We start from the raw sequence: 19,389 nt of genomic DNA, 5'->3' as shown, positions 1-19,389 counted from the left end.
TAAACATGCTAGCAAGGAACGGCTTGATTAACCAGAAACATAAACTCCCTTAATTACCCCAAGGAGAGGTAGGAAATGGGTTTATTTCCAGAAATGGCGTGGTACATAATTTACTAGGAATCACATTAAGGATTAGTCAGTGGGATAGCTACTTACCACCAGAGTTGCCTTCGGTGTTAGCCCCCAAGGTCACGGTGGTCGTAGAAGCTTGGCTGCTGTCACTCCGAAGGGCATCAAAAACGCGACACTCGTTAAAGTTTATCCCGTGTTGTGTGCGCAGATGTTTATGCATATTTGAAGTATTCCCTCCCGCCGATGTTATCAACAATTTGCAGTGGTTGCAAAACGCCCTGTTGCCATCCTTATGTAATGTGAAATGAAGCCACACTTTGGACCGTTTTAACCTTAGGGGTGCCATTTCAGACTTGTAAAAAGTATCACGAGCGTCACCTGCATAACCAAGCAACTACGCCACGTCAAGCCGGGCTTACTGAATCATTCGTGTGTACCTTGCTGCGTAAATAACGTTACATAAACCGTGCGGTCTGGAATCTATAAGAGAATCGTTTAACGAGCTGCCAAACGGTTCCATGGAATTGAAACACAAGGAACCGGTTCTCAACAGGAACCGGTTCTCGATTCCCATCCCTACTGCTGGACATCTGATAATTGCAGCTAGCTATGACAAAATACTGAAGGAAGTGAAAGAGATGCTCTCTGCCAAATTTAAGATGAAAGATTTATGATGATGTCAGGATGTACATACCTGGCCACATGTACAAGGCCAGACTTAAGCTTTGTTGTAAGCAAACTATCACAATATTTTGCTGAGCCTACAGAAGAGCAGTGGGTAACTGAAACACGTGTTAAGATACCTCAGAGGCACTACAGAGAAAGAGTTGCGTTTCAGAAGAAACAACAGTGAGAAGCTAGGCCTACTAGCCTACAGTGATGCCGATTGGGCAGCTGACGCCACTGACAGGCGTAGTAGCTTTCTCAGTTATAGCACCAATTCATAAAACAGAAAGATAATGTCAATAGAGTAACCAGATCAACCGCCAGAGGGGACTGCGTAGTGCAGTACAGACAAAGCAAGTTTGGACACACAGCCTTCTTAATTAGAGCCACCAATTATTGGAATGGTCTGCCCAATGAATTAAGGGAGTGTAACAGCCTTACAACTTTCAAAAGCAAACTCAAATGTTGGATTAGGGAACATCATATCTGTAACCACATACCAAATGCTTAAAGCAATGTAATGTTATTCTTCTCTTTCCCTCCTTTCATTATTCATACTGTAACCTACTGTATGCTGTATGTGGAGTGTGTAGTGAGAGGCGTGCATTGTCTGTGTCTGTTTGAGGGTGTGTTTATGTCTTTTTAATTATGGTTTTATTTGTTATCAGTTTATGTATTTTTATATCTTAGGGTGCCTTTTAAGATCTGGCTAGGGACAACAGATGGAAATTAGCATAGCAGCTAACTCTGGCTTATTTACAGCAATTTGTCTGTTAATCAATGAGCACTGTCCCTACCAACTAAATAAATAAATAAATAAAATAAATGTATTGACTGAACACTGTAGCATGTTTCAGATGCTCATCAAAAACTTCATCCAACTGTGCCACGAACTCGACCAGTCCGAGAAAAATGCCAGGGTTGGTGGAGCCCTCACAGTTTCATCTTTGCCTCGCAAAGCTAGCTCAAACACCCCGCAGGATTTCACACACTGGACAAGCCGGTTGAGGATGTGACGGTTCTTGCCCATGTCATCATTGTGGCGACAAACAGCTAGCCTGTATCCCTCATCCAGTTGAGTGGCAGAAAGTTGTTGAATGGTTAAATTTGGTCTTGGAGTTCCTTGTTTTAATGCCAATTTATCTGGATGTGCACGCCAACTAAAAGGAACTTCTTTCAAAGACACAATGGAATAGCACTGAACACTAGCCATCTTAAGAGAAGTGATTTGATTGAAGAAGCTGCCCGCTTTCTTTCTCAGTTACGTATGACGAACGCGCGTAAGGGCAAGCCCTCCCGGAACCCATAGAGATTGCATTGAAAGCTCTGATATTTGAAAAAAATGCATTTTACATGAGAGTCTATGAGAGACCCCTGGGGCAATATTCAACCTGACTGAAATCACAATGTGAAGCACAACTTTAGTCTGATTGGACAATGACGTTTTTGACAGATCTCTAGAATACTGATTACCACTGCTGCTGTGTTCGGTAGTGCGTTGCCCAAATCGCCCTAATACACAAACCGCCCCTGCTATTCCTACTATAGAATTTAGAACCCTACAATGTTAAATTATGATACAAATATATGATATGTATTACTGCTAGTTTGTGACAGTTTCATAAACAATATACGTGTGTCAATACTTATATACAACCTCTCACCACATTTGCTTACCTGTAACATACAAAAGCACAAACACATCACAGCACGAGGCTGCTTACACTCGGCACGGTCTAATGAGTGATGTCTTTACCTTTGCGTTTCACCTACAGGACCCCTGAGCTGCCCTCTGTGCCTGTGGGAGCTTCACTCCATGTAGATGTAACTTTCCCTAATTTTAAAACTTGCATTGCACATGGATATATCAGCTAATTACAGGTAGATTGAATACTAAAAGAAAAGACAACATATCAATAAAATGCTTTATTATTATAAACCATAATTGCAAAAATGAGACTTTAATACAGTAATGTGAAGTAAAAACAATGTTTAAAATGGCTATTAAAATAAAAAATGTAATAAGATCAAATATATGGAATCTGTATTGTCTATGTGCCGTCTTCGGAGAGGTGTAAGATTGTGTCCTCCTCTATCATGTCTTGTTGTTCTCATCAGGGATTCCTGTAGAGTCATAAGGAAATACGCTCAGTGAGCTAGGCAGTTGTTATCATTGTAGATTTGTTTTTGTTGGGCAAGTTTTAAAGAAGATTCAGTAAGTGCATTGTTGTATAATGATTTACCTTGTTCATCTATTATTTTTCTGGTCCAAGTCTTCAATTTCCACTCCAAGGTCACTAATGGCTTTCTCCCAATATAGTATGTATATTACATTTATTACGTACTTGAGGATATAGTAAATTAGGAGATTGTAGAGGGTTGATAAGAGACAGTTAATGGAAATAGTTGATATAAAGTTGGTTTATTTAACATGTTGTGATCAAGTAATTAATAAAGTAAGTGCATTTGTTGTGCTATTTATGAGAAGGAATCCTATGCTATATTAGATAAAGAAGTTTGTTATATTATATGTACAGTTGAGGCCAAAATGATTAGCCCCCCAGGAATTATGGAACATTTTCCTAAGATTCTTCCCAATGTTTACAGCATTGGTAAAAGTTGACAAAATCAAACATTCACCAGTGCTTTTTGGAAGCTTTCGGTACATTTTGGAATATAAAATACATTTTTAGGCTTGCTTTACATCAAATATAGTGAAAAGTTGATTTTTTTCCATGTGGAATTTTGCTTTCAAAACACACCTAAGTAACCAATCAGCTTTCAAAGCACACCTGTGCAGTCAATTGGCTTCCTACCAACACCTGAGCATTCAATCAGCATAAAAGGAGTCCAAGGAACAGGGCACTTGAACTCATTATTGAGAGGGACCGCTTTTACTCACCATGCCAAAGACAAAGGCAATCAGTCTTGAGCTCAGACAGAAGATAGTGGAGGCTCATGATAAGGGGGAAGGCTATACACTGTAAAAAAATATTTTCCCTTTTTGTTGTCTCAACTTCTGTTTTTGAGTCAAGTGAACTTTCAACTCAAAAGTTTTCATTACTTTTGTTGAGATAACACAAATATCTGTGTTTTTGCTCTGAAATTCTAATCCACAGTTGGCACAACTGAGTTATTCTTGTCATCTCAAATTTAAGTTGAAGTTCACCCTCTGGTTCAACACGTTACGTCATCTTGCACACGCGCAGACCACGCTAACTTAGTCAATGTCAACCGTCAACCGTCTCTTCATTGAAGGACCAAGCGGATGAGAAGAGAGCCGACTGTAAGTAAACCTAACTTTTTTACCGTCAGATATTTTAGTAAAGATTGACTTTTGTCTTAACTAAGCGAAATACTGTGAACTGACCATTCAAACATACGGTACTTAGCTCTTAGTTTCAAAATCTTAAGTGATAGCTAGTAGTAGAATTCGCTATATGAATCGCGGGAAAAGATTCAAAATTTCAAGAGTTTATTTGTCATAGACGTAATTTGTAAAAAAAACAAGTAGGCCTAAGCAGTGAAAAGAACGAACATTGCACGTTTTACATGAACAAGACTATTACTAGCTATATAATAATTATGTGGAGAAATTCTGAACTTGCCGCCAATTAAGTTATGCGAATAGCCAGTTGGTTGACTAGCCTAGCAAGCGACCGGCTAGGTCAGGATGAGACAGACTCACTTTAAAAACTACCCATAGGCCTATATGTAATGGCTATATCGTGAAATGTGAACGGTAAAAGTATGAACAAAGAGTACACCTTATTAGGGATTGCACTGTTCTCAATGTTCGCTGAGTGACATAGGTTTAGGAAGTGTAGCAAGCAACGTTAACATGTTCTGAGAAGTTGAGGTTAGGTCGTGTGCTAGCTTTGACGGCCAGCATGATTTTTCTCGAGAGTGTAACTACCTCTGATGAAGTTTGTTCGATGCACGTATGCATGGGCAAATTGTGTTTTCTTTAGAATTTCTGACATGGTTAAGTATGCATGCAAAGGGTAAAATCACGCAGGATCCGTCTCTTAAAACGTGACGCGAGCAAAAGCATTGTTTCCTATGGGATGGTGTGCACTGTAAAAAATTATTTTCCCCTTTTGTTGACTCCATTTCATTTTTGACGTCAACTGAACTTTCAGCCCAAAACTTTTCAATGGGTTTGTTGAGCTAATCTTTTCATTGAAGGGAATTGGATATATAACTTTGCAAAATCATAAATCATAAAATTTTGGACTGTGTATATAAATATCACATTTAGGCTACCTCTTATTTCACATAATACCAATATACTTTCCAAAACTTACCGGATTCTCTATAGGCTTACTATCCTAACCTCTGGAAGAAAAGGCAAGCTTTTTTTCTGCAGGAATGCAGCCTAGTTTGTACCAGAAGCCAAACATTGTTTTGTCTTGTTTTTCAGAAACTGTTCGTGGAAGATTCATTCAATCCCCTGATTGATGCGGTGGACCTGCAAGTTTTGTAGTTTTTCCTCAGGAAATCAACGAACAGTAATTCGGCATTATAAGGTAACGCATGGATTCAATGGAACCACCTGTCCCTTTCCCTGCATATACAAAGACTGTCCCTGCACCCTCAAGACCCAAGTTGCCCTAAAGAGACATTTGGTTGCCCAGCATGCTCGACAAATTGACTCTGAGCCTGTAAATGCGAAACTGAAATGTGAACTCTGTGATTTCTGTGAACCTTTCAACGTAAAAAACTACTTTGTTCATTTAGGGAAGCATGTTAAAAACAAGGAAACTGTGAATTGTCCTTTCAAGCAGTGCACTTTCAAGTCAAATGTCTTCAGCACGTTCAAAGCTCACAAGAGCAGGTATCATCATGCTCCTAGTGTAGATGATGTAAGACCCCATATTATTGTTTTTGGAATTGAGAGCCATGCTGTTGCTGACCATGCACCTTTAGGGGATGATGTTGAGGCAGGCCCAAGCTCTGATGGTGAATATGAGTATGATGGAGAGAATATTGAGGAAAGTATTAAGTACAGTCTCGCTTCTTTATTCATTCGAATGCAGACAGTTTTGCATGTTTCTAAATCTGCAATACAAGAAATAGTTGATGAACTTTATCAAATAAGCCTTTCATCGCAAATCTTGACGCTGAGATCAATCAGACCAATTTTAGAACTCCATAACTGTAATTGTGATGCCTCTTTGCTTGCTCAGGTGTCTGATATTGTTAGGAAAGAAAACCCTTTCAGATGCCTCTCTAGAGGACATGAACTTGGCACAACTTACAAGAGGGCTACATTCTACAAAGAACATTTCACGTTAATTGAACCAGTTGAGTATGTACTAGATGCTGCTAGACGGAGATCTTTTGTGTATATTCCAGTTTTGCGTGTTCTCTCTGAATTACTGAATCGAGATGATGTACTTGATAAAGTTCTACAGCACCATAGCTCAAGGTCACATGCAAACCAGTATAGGTCATTTTATGACAGTTTGAACAGAAAACAGAATGAATTGCTCTCTGGTGAAGAATTTCACATTGCTATTGGGTTGTTCATAGACGATTTTGAGCCCTGTGACCCTTTAGCTACTGCCAAAAACGAATACAAGATTTGTGGCATCTATTGGGTGATTGTTAATTTACCTTTTCAGTACAGGTCCTCTCTGTCATCCATCTATCTTGCGACTTTGTGCCATAGGAAAGACATAATATCTTTTGGATATGAGAGAATTCTAGAGCCTCTGATCAAAGATATTGAGATTCTTGAGCGCGATGGGCTTTTTGTTCAGAGACTAGGGGCAAGTGTCACTGGCACAATTGTTTATGTTTCCGCAGACAATCTTGGGGCACATTCGCTTGCTGGCTTTAAGGAGTCTTTCAGTGAAGGCAAGATCTGCAGGTTTTGTTTAGCTGATCGTAAGGATGTACTAGTTCATCCAGTGAAAAGTGGAAAGTTTGCTCTCAGAACCCAGGAGTCAATTGATGACTGTCTGTCTACATTGAAACAAAGTGAGCATTTGAAAATTGTTGATGGTGTAAAGAGAGCCTGTCCATTAGACCGATTACAATATTTTCAAACTGCAAAAGGATTTCCTCCAGATATCCTTCATGATTTATTTGAAGGGATAGTCAGAGAGGAGCTAGCACTTTGTTTCAAATATTTCATTTCATGCAAGTTTTTCACTTTGGAAGATTTGAACAATGCCATTAGGACATACCCTTACAGATTTGTGGACAAACTAAACAAACCTCACAAAATAACAAAGGCTTCTCTTGTCAAAGGGACCATAGGGGGAAATGGCCACGAGAACTGGACTCTGCTGCGGTTGCTACCACTCATAATCGGCCATTTAATCCCTGATCATAACAAGGTATGGGGCATTGTCTTGGAGTTGAAAGACATTGTTGAGATAGTATGTAGCCCCAAATTCTCAGAAGAATCTTTGTGCTTTTTGGAGTCTAAAATATCTCACCATAGGAGCCTCCTCCGGGAGGTTTTTCCTGACTATAGAATCAAACCAAAACACCATTTTATAGAACATTATGTTCACCTTGTGAGGTGCTTTGGCCCTTTAGTTGACTTTTGGACAATTAGGTTTGAAGCCAAGCATGGTTATTTCAAGAAAGTTGTGCGAGATGTGAACAATTTCAAGAACATTTTGCTCACTTTATCCACACACCACCAGCTTCTCCTTGCTTACAATCTTCGAATGCCAAGTGTTTTCAAGCCTGAATTGGAAGTGGTGAATGTCACAAATATTTCTCCAGAACTTTTGGAATTTTCTGTCAGGACTGCCATTCAACAGAAACACTCTGGTGTGAAGTCTGTTGGTTTAACTTCAAGTGTGATTGTGCATGGCACTAAATATTCTGAGGGCATGGTTGTATCTTTTGGACATACATGTGGACTTCCTAACTTTGCCAAAATTGTCAAAATATTGGTGGTGTCACAGAAAGTGTCATTCATTGTTGAACATTTCACAGCCTGGTATATTGATCACCTCAGATGTTATGAACTGTGCAAGAATGAGCCCTTAAACGTCTCCATTGCAGACCCTCAGGACCTGAATGATTACACTCCATTGTCATTATATACCATCAGAGGACGGAATTACGTTTCTCCAAAGGCTTTTCTACTTCAGTGAGGTAACTATTCAGTGAGTTTCCTTTAATATACAGATATTCCAAACTATTGATCTTTTGATATTCACACACAATGTGTTGTCTGCCTTCTGTTAACATTACATTGCTAATGCCAAAACAACGCAACGCCTCCCCAAGTCAATCTGTCATATGAACTTGTCCAGTTAGAAAGCAACATTGATTGTGAATCAAATTGCCTACTGTTGTGCAAATTGAATGAGCAATGGGTAGAATTTGGAGGTAATTAAGGCCCACCCTAAAATAGTTATTCTGCTGGGGATGTCGATGGGCTACGTGTGACTTCTCAGTGTACCCCTACAGGTACTATGAGGGGGTGTCAATCACCTAACTGCAGTTTCTTAGGTAGTGCTGTTCACCCAGGCTTAAACATCAATGTGTGCTGTGGCAAAAAGGTTTGCTGTGTCCATCATGGTGTCCAGAACATGGAGGCCATGCCAGGAGACGTGTCAATTTTGGGAGTGATTTTTGGGTCATCCTTTGGCCATTTCCTCTACTTTCTACCCATTGTTAAATTTGCACAACAGTAGGCATGGGTTCCTAATTGTATGGGCTGATATCACAGAAGTGTGATTGACTTGAGGTTACGTTGTTGTGTTTTGGCATTCCCTTTATTTATTTTTGTATAATACTTTGCAGGGATGAACTCATTAAGTCAGAGAATAGCACTATTTTGGAAACACAGTGGACTGTTACTTTCAGTCCTAAGAGCGAAGTATTTCAAAGTTGGTCAGCATTACACCCGGAAGAACCCATGGTTAAATGGGCATCTCAAAAATAAAGGGAATGCCAAAACACTAGGCACTTTTGTTCAGATGGTTAACTGCCTATTTCAGTTAATTGTTTTCTCAAATTTGGTCTCTTGTCCCTGTTACTACTTTTTGCTTTTTTAAAACTATGCCTATAACTTTGTTAAAATGGAAATGTGTAACGTGCAAATTCTTGCAGTTTTCTTTAACTGATCTAAATATTTTGTGCCGGTTGGTGCACATCCTGCATGCATGCTTAATTTGGTGTTTTTATGTATTCTCTCTGTCATGACTAGGAACTATGCGGTTTCGTGTGATCATTGCACCAGATGACATTAGAAGACTCCACATTGAAAGCCTTCCAGACACGCTTGATGCATTCATCGACATACTGAAGAGAGAACTTCGTTTTGATGGAACGCTGATTGTGCAGTTTGAAGACCCAAGCTTTGGCAATGAATTTTGCAATTTGACATCCATGTCTGATTTGACAGAAGAGCTGACTACCTTGAAGGTTTTCCAGAAGCAAGTCCCAGAGTCCTCAAATGATCTGGACACCTCGAATGATGATCTGCTGTCTGATTCCACACTCGACACAGCTAGCTTGCCATCAACCTCCTCTGGAGAATCAACTCCCAAACGCAGTGGATATCTACCAGACCCTTTCATCATTCCAAAGTTCCCAACAGACACAGAGTTGAGACTCCAGCGTGGCAATGAGGCATATTTCAGAGATGGCTCTCTTTTGGAAGTGTCTAGATCTATGTCTAGTGACATACTTGATACATTGGCAGAGGCGCTGTTTGAAATTAAGACCCACCCTTCCGTTGAAGAGTGTGTCGTTGTTGCAAAAGCTTTGGTGGGAAAATTTCCTTGCTTAAAAGAACCTGGCTCACCATGTGGGTGGTTTGCCTGGAAATACAGCATATTTTACAAAATGGGGAATTTCAGGCAGCAGTTGCGCATTGCTGGTTCAGTGGAGCTTTCTGTGCACAAAAGGTCAGCGTCGGGGGATTCCAGGAGACCAAAGAAAGCCATGAGGTCCGAGGTGAATTTTCTGCCAGGTCACCCTCAGAATAGAACCATGGGACTGCTTGAACAAGACAGAAACGATTTACAGAGTGAAATGAAGAAAAAGAACGTCGACTGGAAGAAAGTCGACGCCCTGATGGACAACACCTTTTCACTGAGGAGGGTGGAAGTCATCAAGGAGGAGCCTTTGGTCAAAGATGTCAAAACCAGATGGCCAGCGTTTTTCACAGAGCGCCAGGTAGGTGCCATATTTTCTTAATGTATTATTATTAAAGTGATATTGTAGTACATTCATCCTTTGTTAATAAGGTATGTTAATATTGAGCACCAACGTAAAGTCCCTTCTTGTAGGGCCCATGGCACTGAAGCACTTATCTATTCTCAAATATACTGACTACGAATAGATTAAACATCTTCGCCCTGTACTTACAAGAGATCAGTGCTTAGGTCTGTCGTGGTCGTGGAAACTGCTAGAAAAGTCATAACTTGGGCTCTCTTGTCTTTGTCTGTTCTTGGCATTACTGCAGATTGAAGCAGAATTCAGACGGATTGTCTCAAAGAACCTGCAGCAATCATTTTTTGGCGGCCTGGATGAGATGGTCCCGAAATTCCTGCGTCTTTACAGACAGAGGCAGTCTGTGAAGGAACTTCCGGCTTTCCTCAACTCTCTGGATGAGGACGTAAGTAATCAGTTCCTGGAAGAAGGCCTGTTGACTGTCTGTCTTTCTAGACCAAGTTTGTTCATTCAACAGACTTGTGTTGTCATTTAAGGTGGATTATTCTCCATACCTGCCTTTTTGAAATATAAGTAAAAACATATTGGCTGCAAAGCCTACTATAATTTAATCAGACCAGTACATATTTATTTTACCTAGTAAATATTAATGAAAAGCAACTGAAGCCTTTAAAAGGGAAAAATGTATGTAATAAACTTAAAGTATGTTGGATTGAATTCAGAGTATGTATTACAACTATGCTGCTCATTGTAGCTGCCCATTCCCAAATGTGATCTTTCCATGAGTATTAGCTAAATAAACTAATTTACTGGTCTGACCAAAGTACAGTAAGTTAAGCAGCTCTTTTCCTAGTAGATCTACATTTATTACTTTGTAGCAGCACCTTTTGGCTTTTATTTGGGTTTTGATTTCTCTTCTACAGTTTATCCAGAAAGTCCTACTAGGTAGACATTGTATTACAAATCGTGGTCACCTGTCTAAAATTAAAACACATGACATTGTCTCTTTTAATCCGACATGTTGCCTAAACTACCCTCCTTTTGCAATATATTTGCTATTTGACTTGTGTATTTCAATAGAAACTATCAAAATTCAAGTTGACTCCACACTTTCAAAAGGTAGTTGCTTGTGTAGTACTGATTTCCTTTCTGGTTTGTATTTCTCTTTTGTACAGAACTCGAATCAACAGAAGAGAGCAGTTGTTCTCCTTGCCCTGCCCCATTTTCTGAAGGAGGACCCTTCCCAGTTCTTCAAAATCTGTAAAGTAAGTGAGGAATTATCACTTGCTGATTTAAGTCTTTTTTTCATCCAAAGCAATGACCCGTAGTTATAGAATGTATTAATTGTACACTCCTGAGTGAAATCTTAAAACCAGTTGAAAAATGGCAAGCATTTGATTTTGACAAGGTTTTAGGTATAACTTCAAAATGCTACGTAAAGTAGCGAAGGCTTACCACTCTTTTGTTGATGCAGGTTGGTGCAAAGGTAGGCCTACAAGATTTACAAGGAAAAACATTTGCACACTTAGTATTCCCTTCTTCCTTAAAGGTGCACCGCGTAAGATTTTTAGTAGTTTATTTCCAGAATTTACGCTGCCCATTCACAAATGTTACCTTTTTCATGAATACTTACCACCACCACCAAATTCTAAGTATTCATTATGACTGGGGAAATTGCACTTTTCATACATGAAAAAGGGGATCTTCTCCGTGGTCCGCCATTTTGAATTTCCAAAAATAGGCATTTTCAGCTGCAAACCTTACTGTACTTTGGTTAAACTAGTAAATATTGGTTTATTATTTAGTATATATTCATGAAAAGGTTAAATTTGGCAACATGCAGCACAGTTTCAAAGAGCAGCATAGTTGCAGTATCCATTCTGGTCACATTCTACACAGTGCACCTTTAACAATTGTTTTTCATCAGATATTTATATATTGAAATGCATCTTGTATATCCTTATGCATCTTGAATTTCCATTGCTTGAGGAATTAATGCTGATTGGCTATGTTATTCCAATTGCTTTGCTCTGTCACCAGCCAAATGAGGAGAGTGAAGCTGTCAAGGGAATGCACGTGGGAATCCTCATCCTTACAGAGAATGCACAGCGCCCTGTCCCCAAGGAGGTGATCGATGTTGCACTTGCACTGGAGGAGGATGTCATTCTCCGAAACCTGAAAGATGTGCCTCACGCGTTTTCGTTGCTGATGGGTTTGCTTTATGGTCTCAACATCCACTACCCAAAAGGACTCAGATACATGTTCGAGATCATACAAAAGGTGGTAATGAAGATTGGCGCAGAGTCTTGCTCCTCAAGAGTTAATGGTGTCTGGAACAGGCTCATGTCCACACATTTGTGATTGCACACGCATCTTTGAGTGGAGTTGTATGTTCTCAGTTGTATGCCGTTTTCTCTCCTTTAAGTGGTTTAGTTGCTTATACTTTTAAGTTTGAAAGGTGAGAGTAGCAACTCTGTTCAAATGACTGGAATTTTCTATGTTGGTTTTTCTGGCCCTTGTAGATGTGTATTTTGTACATAAACTGGATGTGTATGGTAGTTTGGGTAAGTGAACCAAAAGATATACTGACATCACTCACACTGGTTGGCAGACGTTGACAGACGTGAACACAGCAGCAGTAATAGTGAGGCTTACGTTTTTGTTTTCTTTTAATGTCTCAGATAGATGTGACTACCAACTTATGCTTAATTGCGACTGACTTAAACATGTTGGCTTACACACACACACACACACACACACACACACACACACACACACACACACACACACACTACACTAGACTAGAGACACTCAGACACACTCACAGATGGACTGACGGCCAGACACTCAGATAGATGTAGAGAGACAGGCGAACTCTGATCAGTCATGCACAAACAGTAACAGTGACTTGTGTTAAATGTTTTGTCATACCCCAAGTGATGATGCACTGGTCAACTTTTTGAGCAATGTTGCCTGGCAACATGATTGTCCACTGCTGATTCAAGTTCTCCTTATCAAGGTCCTGTATTGATAAACCGCCCAAATAACATTTTGCTGTATTGTTTCTCAAAAGCATTGCTCAAAAAGTCATCACCCTTATCCACTAATGCCAAAGATACTTTTGTGTTTGAGAGATGAGGGTCGCAACTGGTTCAAATGGCTTTGGAGGTTGCCATGTTGTTTTGATCACCTTTTGTAGATATACTGTACATGCACTTAATCTTTTGATTGGTCGGCAAACGCTGATGCAGACGTGGCTTAAGAAATTACTGTTTTATTGCCTCTTGTAGACATGTATAGTACTGTACATGCGCTATATTTAAGAATTGCTAGTGTATCTTCAGCACCTTTATGGTATATTGTTTTCAGAAAATATGTTTTATTTTTGCCACTGTTTGTCCTACACAACCAAGTGTCTTGTACAGTGAAAGTTTACAGTAAAAGTGTGAAATAAATGTTGGTTGTTATTCATCTCATATGAGTGAGTCTTATGTAATTTTACACTGTACACCTAAAAAGAAGTTGGAAGAACTTCAATTTTGAAGGCAACCAAGGTAACGCCTAAAAAGAAGTTGGAAGAACTTCAATTTTGAAGGCAACCAAGGTAACTTACTTGATATGCTCATAGAGCTAACAGATTGAAGTCTGGATAAATGCAAAACTTGAGTCAAGCTGACTGTATAAACATGTTGGACTGATGTAGACTACAGTGGAGTCCACATAACCACTTGTTAAGACAATGCCTAATTAGAAGTTGGACTGATGTAGATTACAGTGGAGTCCACATAACCATTTGTTAATACAACACACGATTAGAAGTTGGACTGATCGAGATTACAGTCGGGTCCACAAGAGAATTTGTCCATACAACACACAATTAGAAGTTGGATTGATTGAGATTGGAGTCCAGTCCACAAGACCATTTGTTCATACAACGCATAAGTGGAAGTTGTCTGGAAAACAAACATCAGTTCACCTGACCTGTCATTAGTTCACCGAACTTGCAACCTTTAGCTGAGCGAACTGGTTGCCTTTTTGTACCAACTTCATGCTTCAATTCCATACAACTTCAAATTTGAAGGCAACCAGGTTACACCTATTTTTAAGTTGAGTCAACACATTTTTTTTTACAGTGTACTGCCATTTCCAAGCGTTTCACAGTGTCTAGAACTGCTGTACGTTGCATCATTGCCAAGTACAAGGTGACAAATTCTGTAAGAAACAAACCTGGGCGTGGTCGTAAGCGTAAGATCTCAAGAACTCTAGAGAGGAAAATAGTCAGAGATGTCAGCAAGAAGCCCCGTACATCTGCCAAGATGCTTGTTGCTGACCTGGCCTCTTCTGGAGTTGATGTTTCAAGGAACACAGTTGTGAGGGCTCTCCATCGTGGTGGGCTTCAGGGCCATCGTCCCAGAAGAACCCCTTTACTCAAAGAGCGGCGTATCAAAGCCAAGGTAAAGATGAGTTTTGGAAGTCAGTGCTTTGGTCTGATGAGACTAAACTGGAACTGTTTGGGCACATGGGTATTGCTTATGTTTGGCGAAGAAAGGGAGAGGCCTTCAACCCTAAGAACACAGTTCCCACAGTTAAACATGGTGGTAGGAGCATCATTCTGTGGGGCAGTTTTGCAGCCTCAGGCACAGGGAGCCTTGTTCGGGTGCATGGCATCATGAAAAAAGAAAATGATGCTGAAATTTTGAGGGATAATATGCAGAAATCTGCTCATAGTCTAGCCTTAGGTCGTCGCTGGGTCTCCAACAAGACAATGACCCAAAGCATACATCGAAATTGGTCCAACAGTTCCTGAAGGATACCAAAACCAAGGTCCTGGAGTGGCCCGCACAGAGCCCAGACCTCAATCCTATTGAGAATCTGTGGCGGGTGCTCAAAGTGAATGTCTGGGAAACCACGCAATTTAGACCAGCTGGAACAATTTGCAATGGAAGAATGGGCCAAAATCCCTCAGGAGACCTGTGCCAACCTAGTAAAGAACTACTCTAAGAGGTTGTTGTCAGTTGTGGCTCAGAAAGGGTACACTATTGACTATTAATGGCCAGGGGGCTAATCATTTTGGATGTCTCATTTTTGCCCTTTCTTGTTTCAACTCAGTGTATGAATAAAATATCTTTATCAAACTTAGTGGACATTTTGTCTTTGTTATTTTGGAAACACATACACTATAAACACTTGTTGTTAATGGTCATTTCCATTGAGAAATCAAGAGTTTTGTCTAATTTCATAAGGGGGGCTAATAATTGTGGCCTCAACTGTAGTTTCATGTAGTGAAATTGTTATTGTATGTCTTGAGTTTTGTTCTATGTGAAGACAAAGACCTGCTGTTAACATATACATTTTGGTAGACATCACCAATCTGAATTTACGCAAATGAGTTCCCCTAATTTGCATGTGGTTTGTAAAGAAATGTGTGTTTAGCAGGTTTCTTCTTCTTTTGTTTTGTTAGGCTCATTCAGAATCAGAATCCCTTTATTGGTCCCACAGAGGGGAAATTTAAATGCTTTGAATGTTCACAGTGAATTGGTCAATCAAAGGTTGGTCATTGTGTGTGTGTGTGTGTGTGTGTGTGTGTGTGTGTGTGTGTTCACCAGTTAGTATGCTAAGAAGAATGTTAGGAGGTTAACAGGACCAAAATGCAGAAATAAGGAGGAGGGATACGAAGTATAACCAAAAGCGAGCTTTATTTAATAAAAAAGCTATTCCAAAAAACTCGAACACAGGGCAAGCAGGCAAAGAACAACAAACATGCAAAGTAGCAGAACAAAAATATATCAAACCAGAAGGATGCGGGTGGACAAAGGAGGACAGACAAGAGGCATCCAGGACATGGGAAAAGCGATGACCTATCGACAAGGACCACAAGGGAAGACAAGACTAAATACACAGGGGGTACGGTCTAATAGTCAGTTTAGCTTTAGAATGTTCCTAACGGAGTGGAATGACCCGAAAGTCCCTCAGTGGCAGCCATGATAAGAGTAGTTTGAATTCTCTAGATCAGCGGTTCCCAAACTTTTTTTGCGGCGCACCCCCTTCTACGTCCCAACCGGGTTGACGCACCCCCAAAAAAACGCAACAGAGCTTTGTTTTATCGCCATATAAATAACTTTGTCCTGAGACGTTCCACTTGACAGTTTCCCTGATTTCAGCCAGTTAATCATATTTGAAAGAATGACTGAAATGAGTTGGCGTGCATATATCCTAGCCTACAGTGAAACTGTTATACCAAAAACTAATAAATTATAGTTTTTTGATTTAAAATAAAAGGGATTACAAAGGAAATGTTTATTGTTCCTGTTTTTTATTGTAGCCTATGGAAAAATCCCACTTAAAAAACAACACTGTGTAATATTTTTTACACCAGACCACCATCACGTTTCATCTCGCGCACCCCCTGGTGGCAGCTTGCGCAAACCACACTTTGGGAATCTCTGCTCTAGATGATAGGAAAGGAGCTCTGAAACTTCTTTCTACCTTAGGAAACACTGGACCTTCCTTTACGAAAGGGAAGGAGAAAATGCTGTCCAACATTTGACATGACACATTATTCGGCCGTTCACGGAAACATCCGATCGTGACGACAAATGTGTTTCATACTGATATTTGTCTATACCTCTAAGTAGCTGATATAAATAGATACATTCCTGTATAGCTGACGCCAAGGACATGTATTCTGCCTCACAGGTAGATAGTGCCACTGTTGGTTGTTTCTTTGTTTTCCATGAGATCAGAGAGCTTCCTTCTCTCAACCTGTACACTCTTAGACCTAGTACCTCTGTGTCATTTCTCTTGAGGCACCTAGTACCTCTGTGTCATTTCTCTTGAGGCACCTAGTACCTCTGTGTCATTTCTCTTGAGGCACCTAGTACCTCTGTGTCATTTCTCTTGAGGCATAACTCCAGTCCTGCTGTGCCTTTGAGATATCTGAACACATGTTTAACTGTGTTCCAGTGTTCTTCTGTAGGTTCAGCAAAGTGCTGAGAAAAACTGCTGACCACAAAACTTAAGTCTGGTCTACTTCCCACCTGCCTCTCTGTACTTTCTTGGCTCTTTCATTTTTTCAGCATTTTCTGTGTAGTCAAGTTTTGACTCACATGGGGTCTCTCTGGGCTTGCAATCCTGCATTTCAAATCGTTCTAGTATCTTGCCTATGTATTTCTTCTGTCATTTTAACTTCACCTTCAAAAATCTGTGCATGTCTGTATTTTGTCATTTGTATCCTCAGTCTCGAAATCCTGTAGATGAGCTGTCTCTTTTTGTTTCTCTCTGGGTATCTTTTGGTCACAGTCTCTGTGGCTTTACCCGGCTGTGTGCGTTCAGTCTTTTCAGGTAAAGTCTCAGGTTCACATGTCTGGCCTGATACATTCTCCACATTTTCATCAACAACATTTACATCATTGTCATTGACCGTGGGGTGTATATCCCCGTCACCATATTAAATGTGTGATTCAGATCTTTGTTTCTCTTTTTCCATCTTGGTTGTGAATTTCACCAACCTGTGCTTTTGGACTCACTCTTCGTCTGGGTAATACATTAGATAAGCTGGGCTGTTTTTATTGTAGCCAATGAAAACACCTTGCTCACATCTAGAGTCTAGCTTTCCCTTGTCTTGCTTGTAAGCAAAACATGTCGATCCAAATTTCTGCAACTTGGATACGTTTGGTTCTTTTCCTGTGAAAAGCTTGTGTGGCGTTTTCTTTGTTCGCCTGCTGTAGCACCTGTTTCTCACATAAGCTGCTGTCGGCATAGCGTAGTTGTATAGTTTGCCTGGTAACTCGCTTTCTATCAGTCAGCATCGGCTCATATCATAGAGTTCGCCAACTTCTCTCTGCTGTCCCGTTTTGGTGGGGTGAATAAGGCGCAGACGTCTCATGTCTAATCCTATTTTTAGTTAACAGTGCCTGGAAGTCACAGCTTGTAAACTGAGTGCCGTTGTCTAAACAAATACCCTTGACTTCTCCACAAGGTGCTATGTCAGCTAAGAACCTTTCTGTGGCTTGCACTGTATCGCCTTTTGTCTTTAGAAAATACACCATCATGGTGCCTGAATAATCGTCTGTAAAAGACTGTGCATATCTGTATCCTTGTGCACACGTGTAGACATGGGGCCAGTTAAATCAGTCTGGATGTTACGACTGAGAAAACAGGATAGAACTCAAATGCACGACTCACACAGGTTTTAACGAAACAAGGTTTATTCAAACCAAAGATCCACTATGATGGACAAAAAACAGTATCAACACAAAATCACTCTTAAAGAGGAAAAAACACTGGGAGCATGAAAAAACAAAAGCAACTAAATCACGACGTGGCTCGAAGCTCTGAGGAGTATTCGTGGCTTGATGACACTGGTAGAAAATCACCATGAACAAAAACGAACTGGCACAGGACAAAGGTCGACAAGGACAATAAATACAGCAGGTAATGGGGAACAGGTGGAAACAATCAGGGGCGGGCGGACAATCACAGGAGAGGGAGGCACACAAGGACGGGAGGTCAGATATTCTGAAAAGAGAGGGAAGGTTACTATTAAAAATAAAGGGAAAGCCACAAGACAAAGACAAAAACACTTAAATAAACTTAACATCATTTGCGAGATATGACAATGGACTAGTTCTAAGGGTTTCTCAGACCTTCTGACTCTCTATTTCTTGTCTGTGTGAATTTTCCTTTTGTACACACTTCACATAACTGAGTAGGTTTAACTGTACTTCCCCTTATTCCCATGCCTTTCACCACACCTTGTAACTTTTGTGCATTTTCATAATTGCAATCACCCAAAATTTCATGCCAAGTTTGCATGTCATGACACCCTTTACATTTGTCAATATTTTCAATAACAGTTGGCAAGTAATACAGATTTCCATTGTCGTGGATGTCAAACCTGCTACCATCCTTGGTAATCATGCGACTGTCTACTTTCTCGAAAGTGATCGCCGCTCCTCCGTTTGTTGCTCTTGCCACCGAAAAGATGTTGGTATGAAGGTATGTACAGTGTATCCCGTAGCTGTGCACTGTGCTGCCGTCCGGTGTCGTCTAGTAGATATACAATTGCTGTTCCTCTTCGTTGTGCTATTCCATTGCATTTGGTCCCATCGGCCAACTCCACTGAATGGGTCTCAGACTGGAATGAGTCATCAAAACTGTCAAACTTTTGGATATCGTTCACAATGTGGGATGTTGCTCCTGCATCTACACTGTAAAAAAAGAACTTGAAATTGTGGATCTCATTAGAGTTTTCAAATTAATCTGACTGAAGGTTTGCCATATGTAACTAACAAAAACGTGTCGGTCCAGCAAACCTCTCTCTATAGTTGCCCTAACAAGTATTTAAAACACAGTATAACAAGGACTTTTGAGTGCACACATATTTTCCTCGATGGAAACTCCGTAGACGACTACGCGCCTGCGCATTGCTGTCTTCTGCGGGGTTTCCTCGTCCGAGCCGTCACTCTGAGCGGCGCTGAGCGAATTTGTCGGACATTT

General features: G+C 40.3%; 1 protein-coding gene across 1 annotated transcript; it reads left to right on the top strand.

The window, feature by feature from the left end:
• The first annotated feature begins 7,774 nt into the window (after nt 1-7,774).
• On the top strand, nt 7,775-12,252 carry LOC134873270 (uncharacterized). Its single transcript, XM_063896754.1, has 5 exons — nt 7,775-7,860; nt 8,921-9,894; nt 10,184-10,336; nt 11,067-11,156; nt 11,932-12,252. The coding sequence occupies exons 2-5, from the start codon at nt 8,926-8,928 to the stop codon at nt 12,250-12,252; spliced, it is 1,533 nt and encodes a 510-aa protein (XP_063752824.1). The 5' UTR covers nt 7,775-7,860; nt 8,921-8,925.
• Nucleotides 12,253-19,389: the final 7,137 nt, after the last annotated feature.

This window comes from Eleginops maclovinus, chromosome 12, assembly GCF_036324505.1.
Source record: "Eleginops maclovinus isolate JMC-PN-2008 ecotype Puerto Natales chromosome 12, JC_Emac_rtc_rv5, whole genome shotgun sequence".
Classification (NCBI taxonomy): Eukaryota; Metazoa; Chordata; class Actinopteri; order Perciformes; family Eleginopidae; genus Eleginops; species Eleginops maclovinus.
The sequence above is the reverse complement of the archived record's forward strand: the minus strand, read 5'-3'. Positions and strand labels throughout refer to the sequence as shown.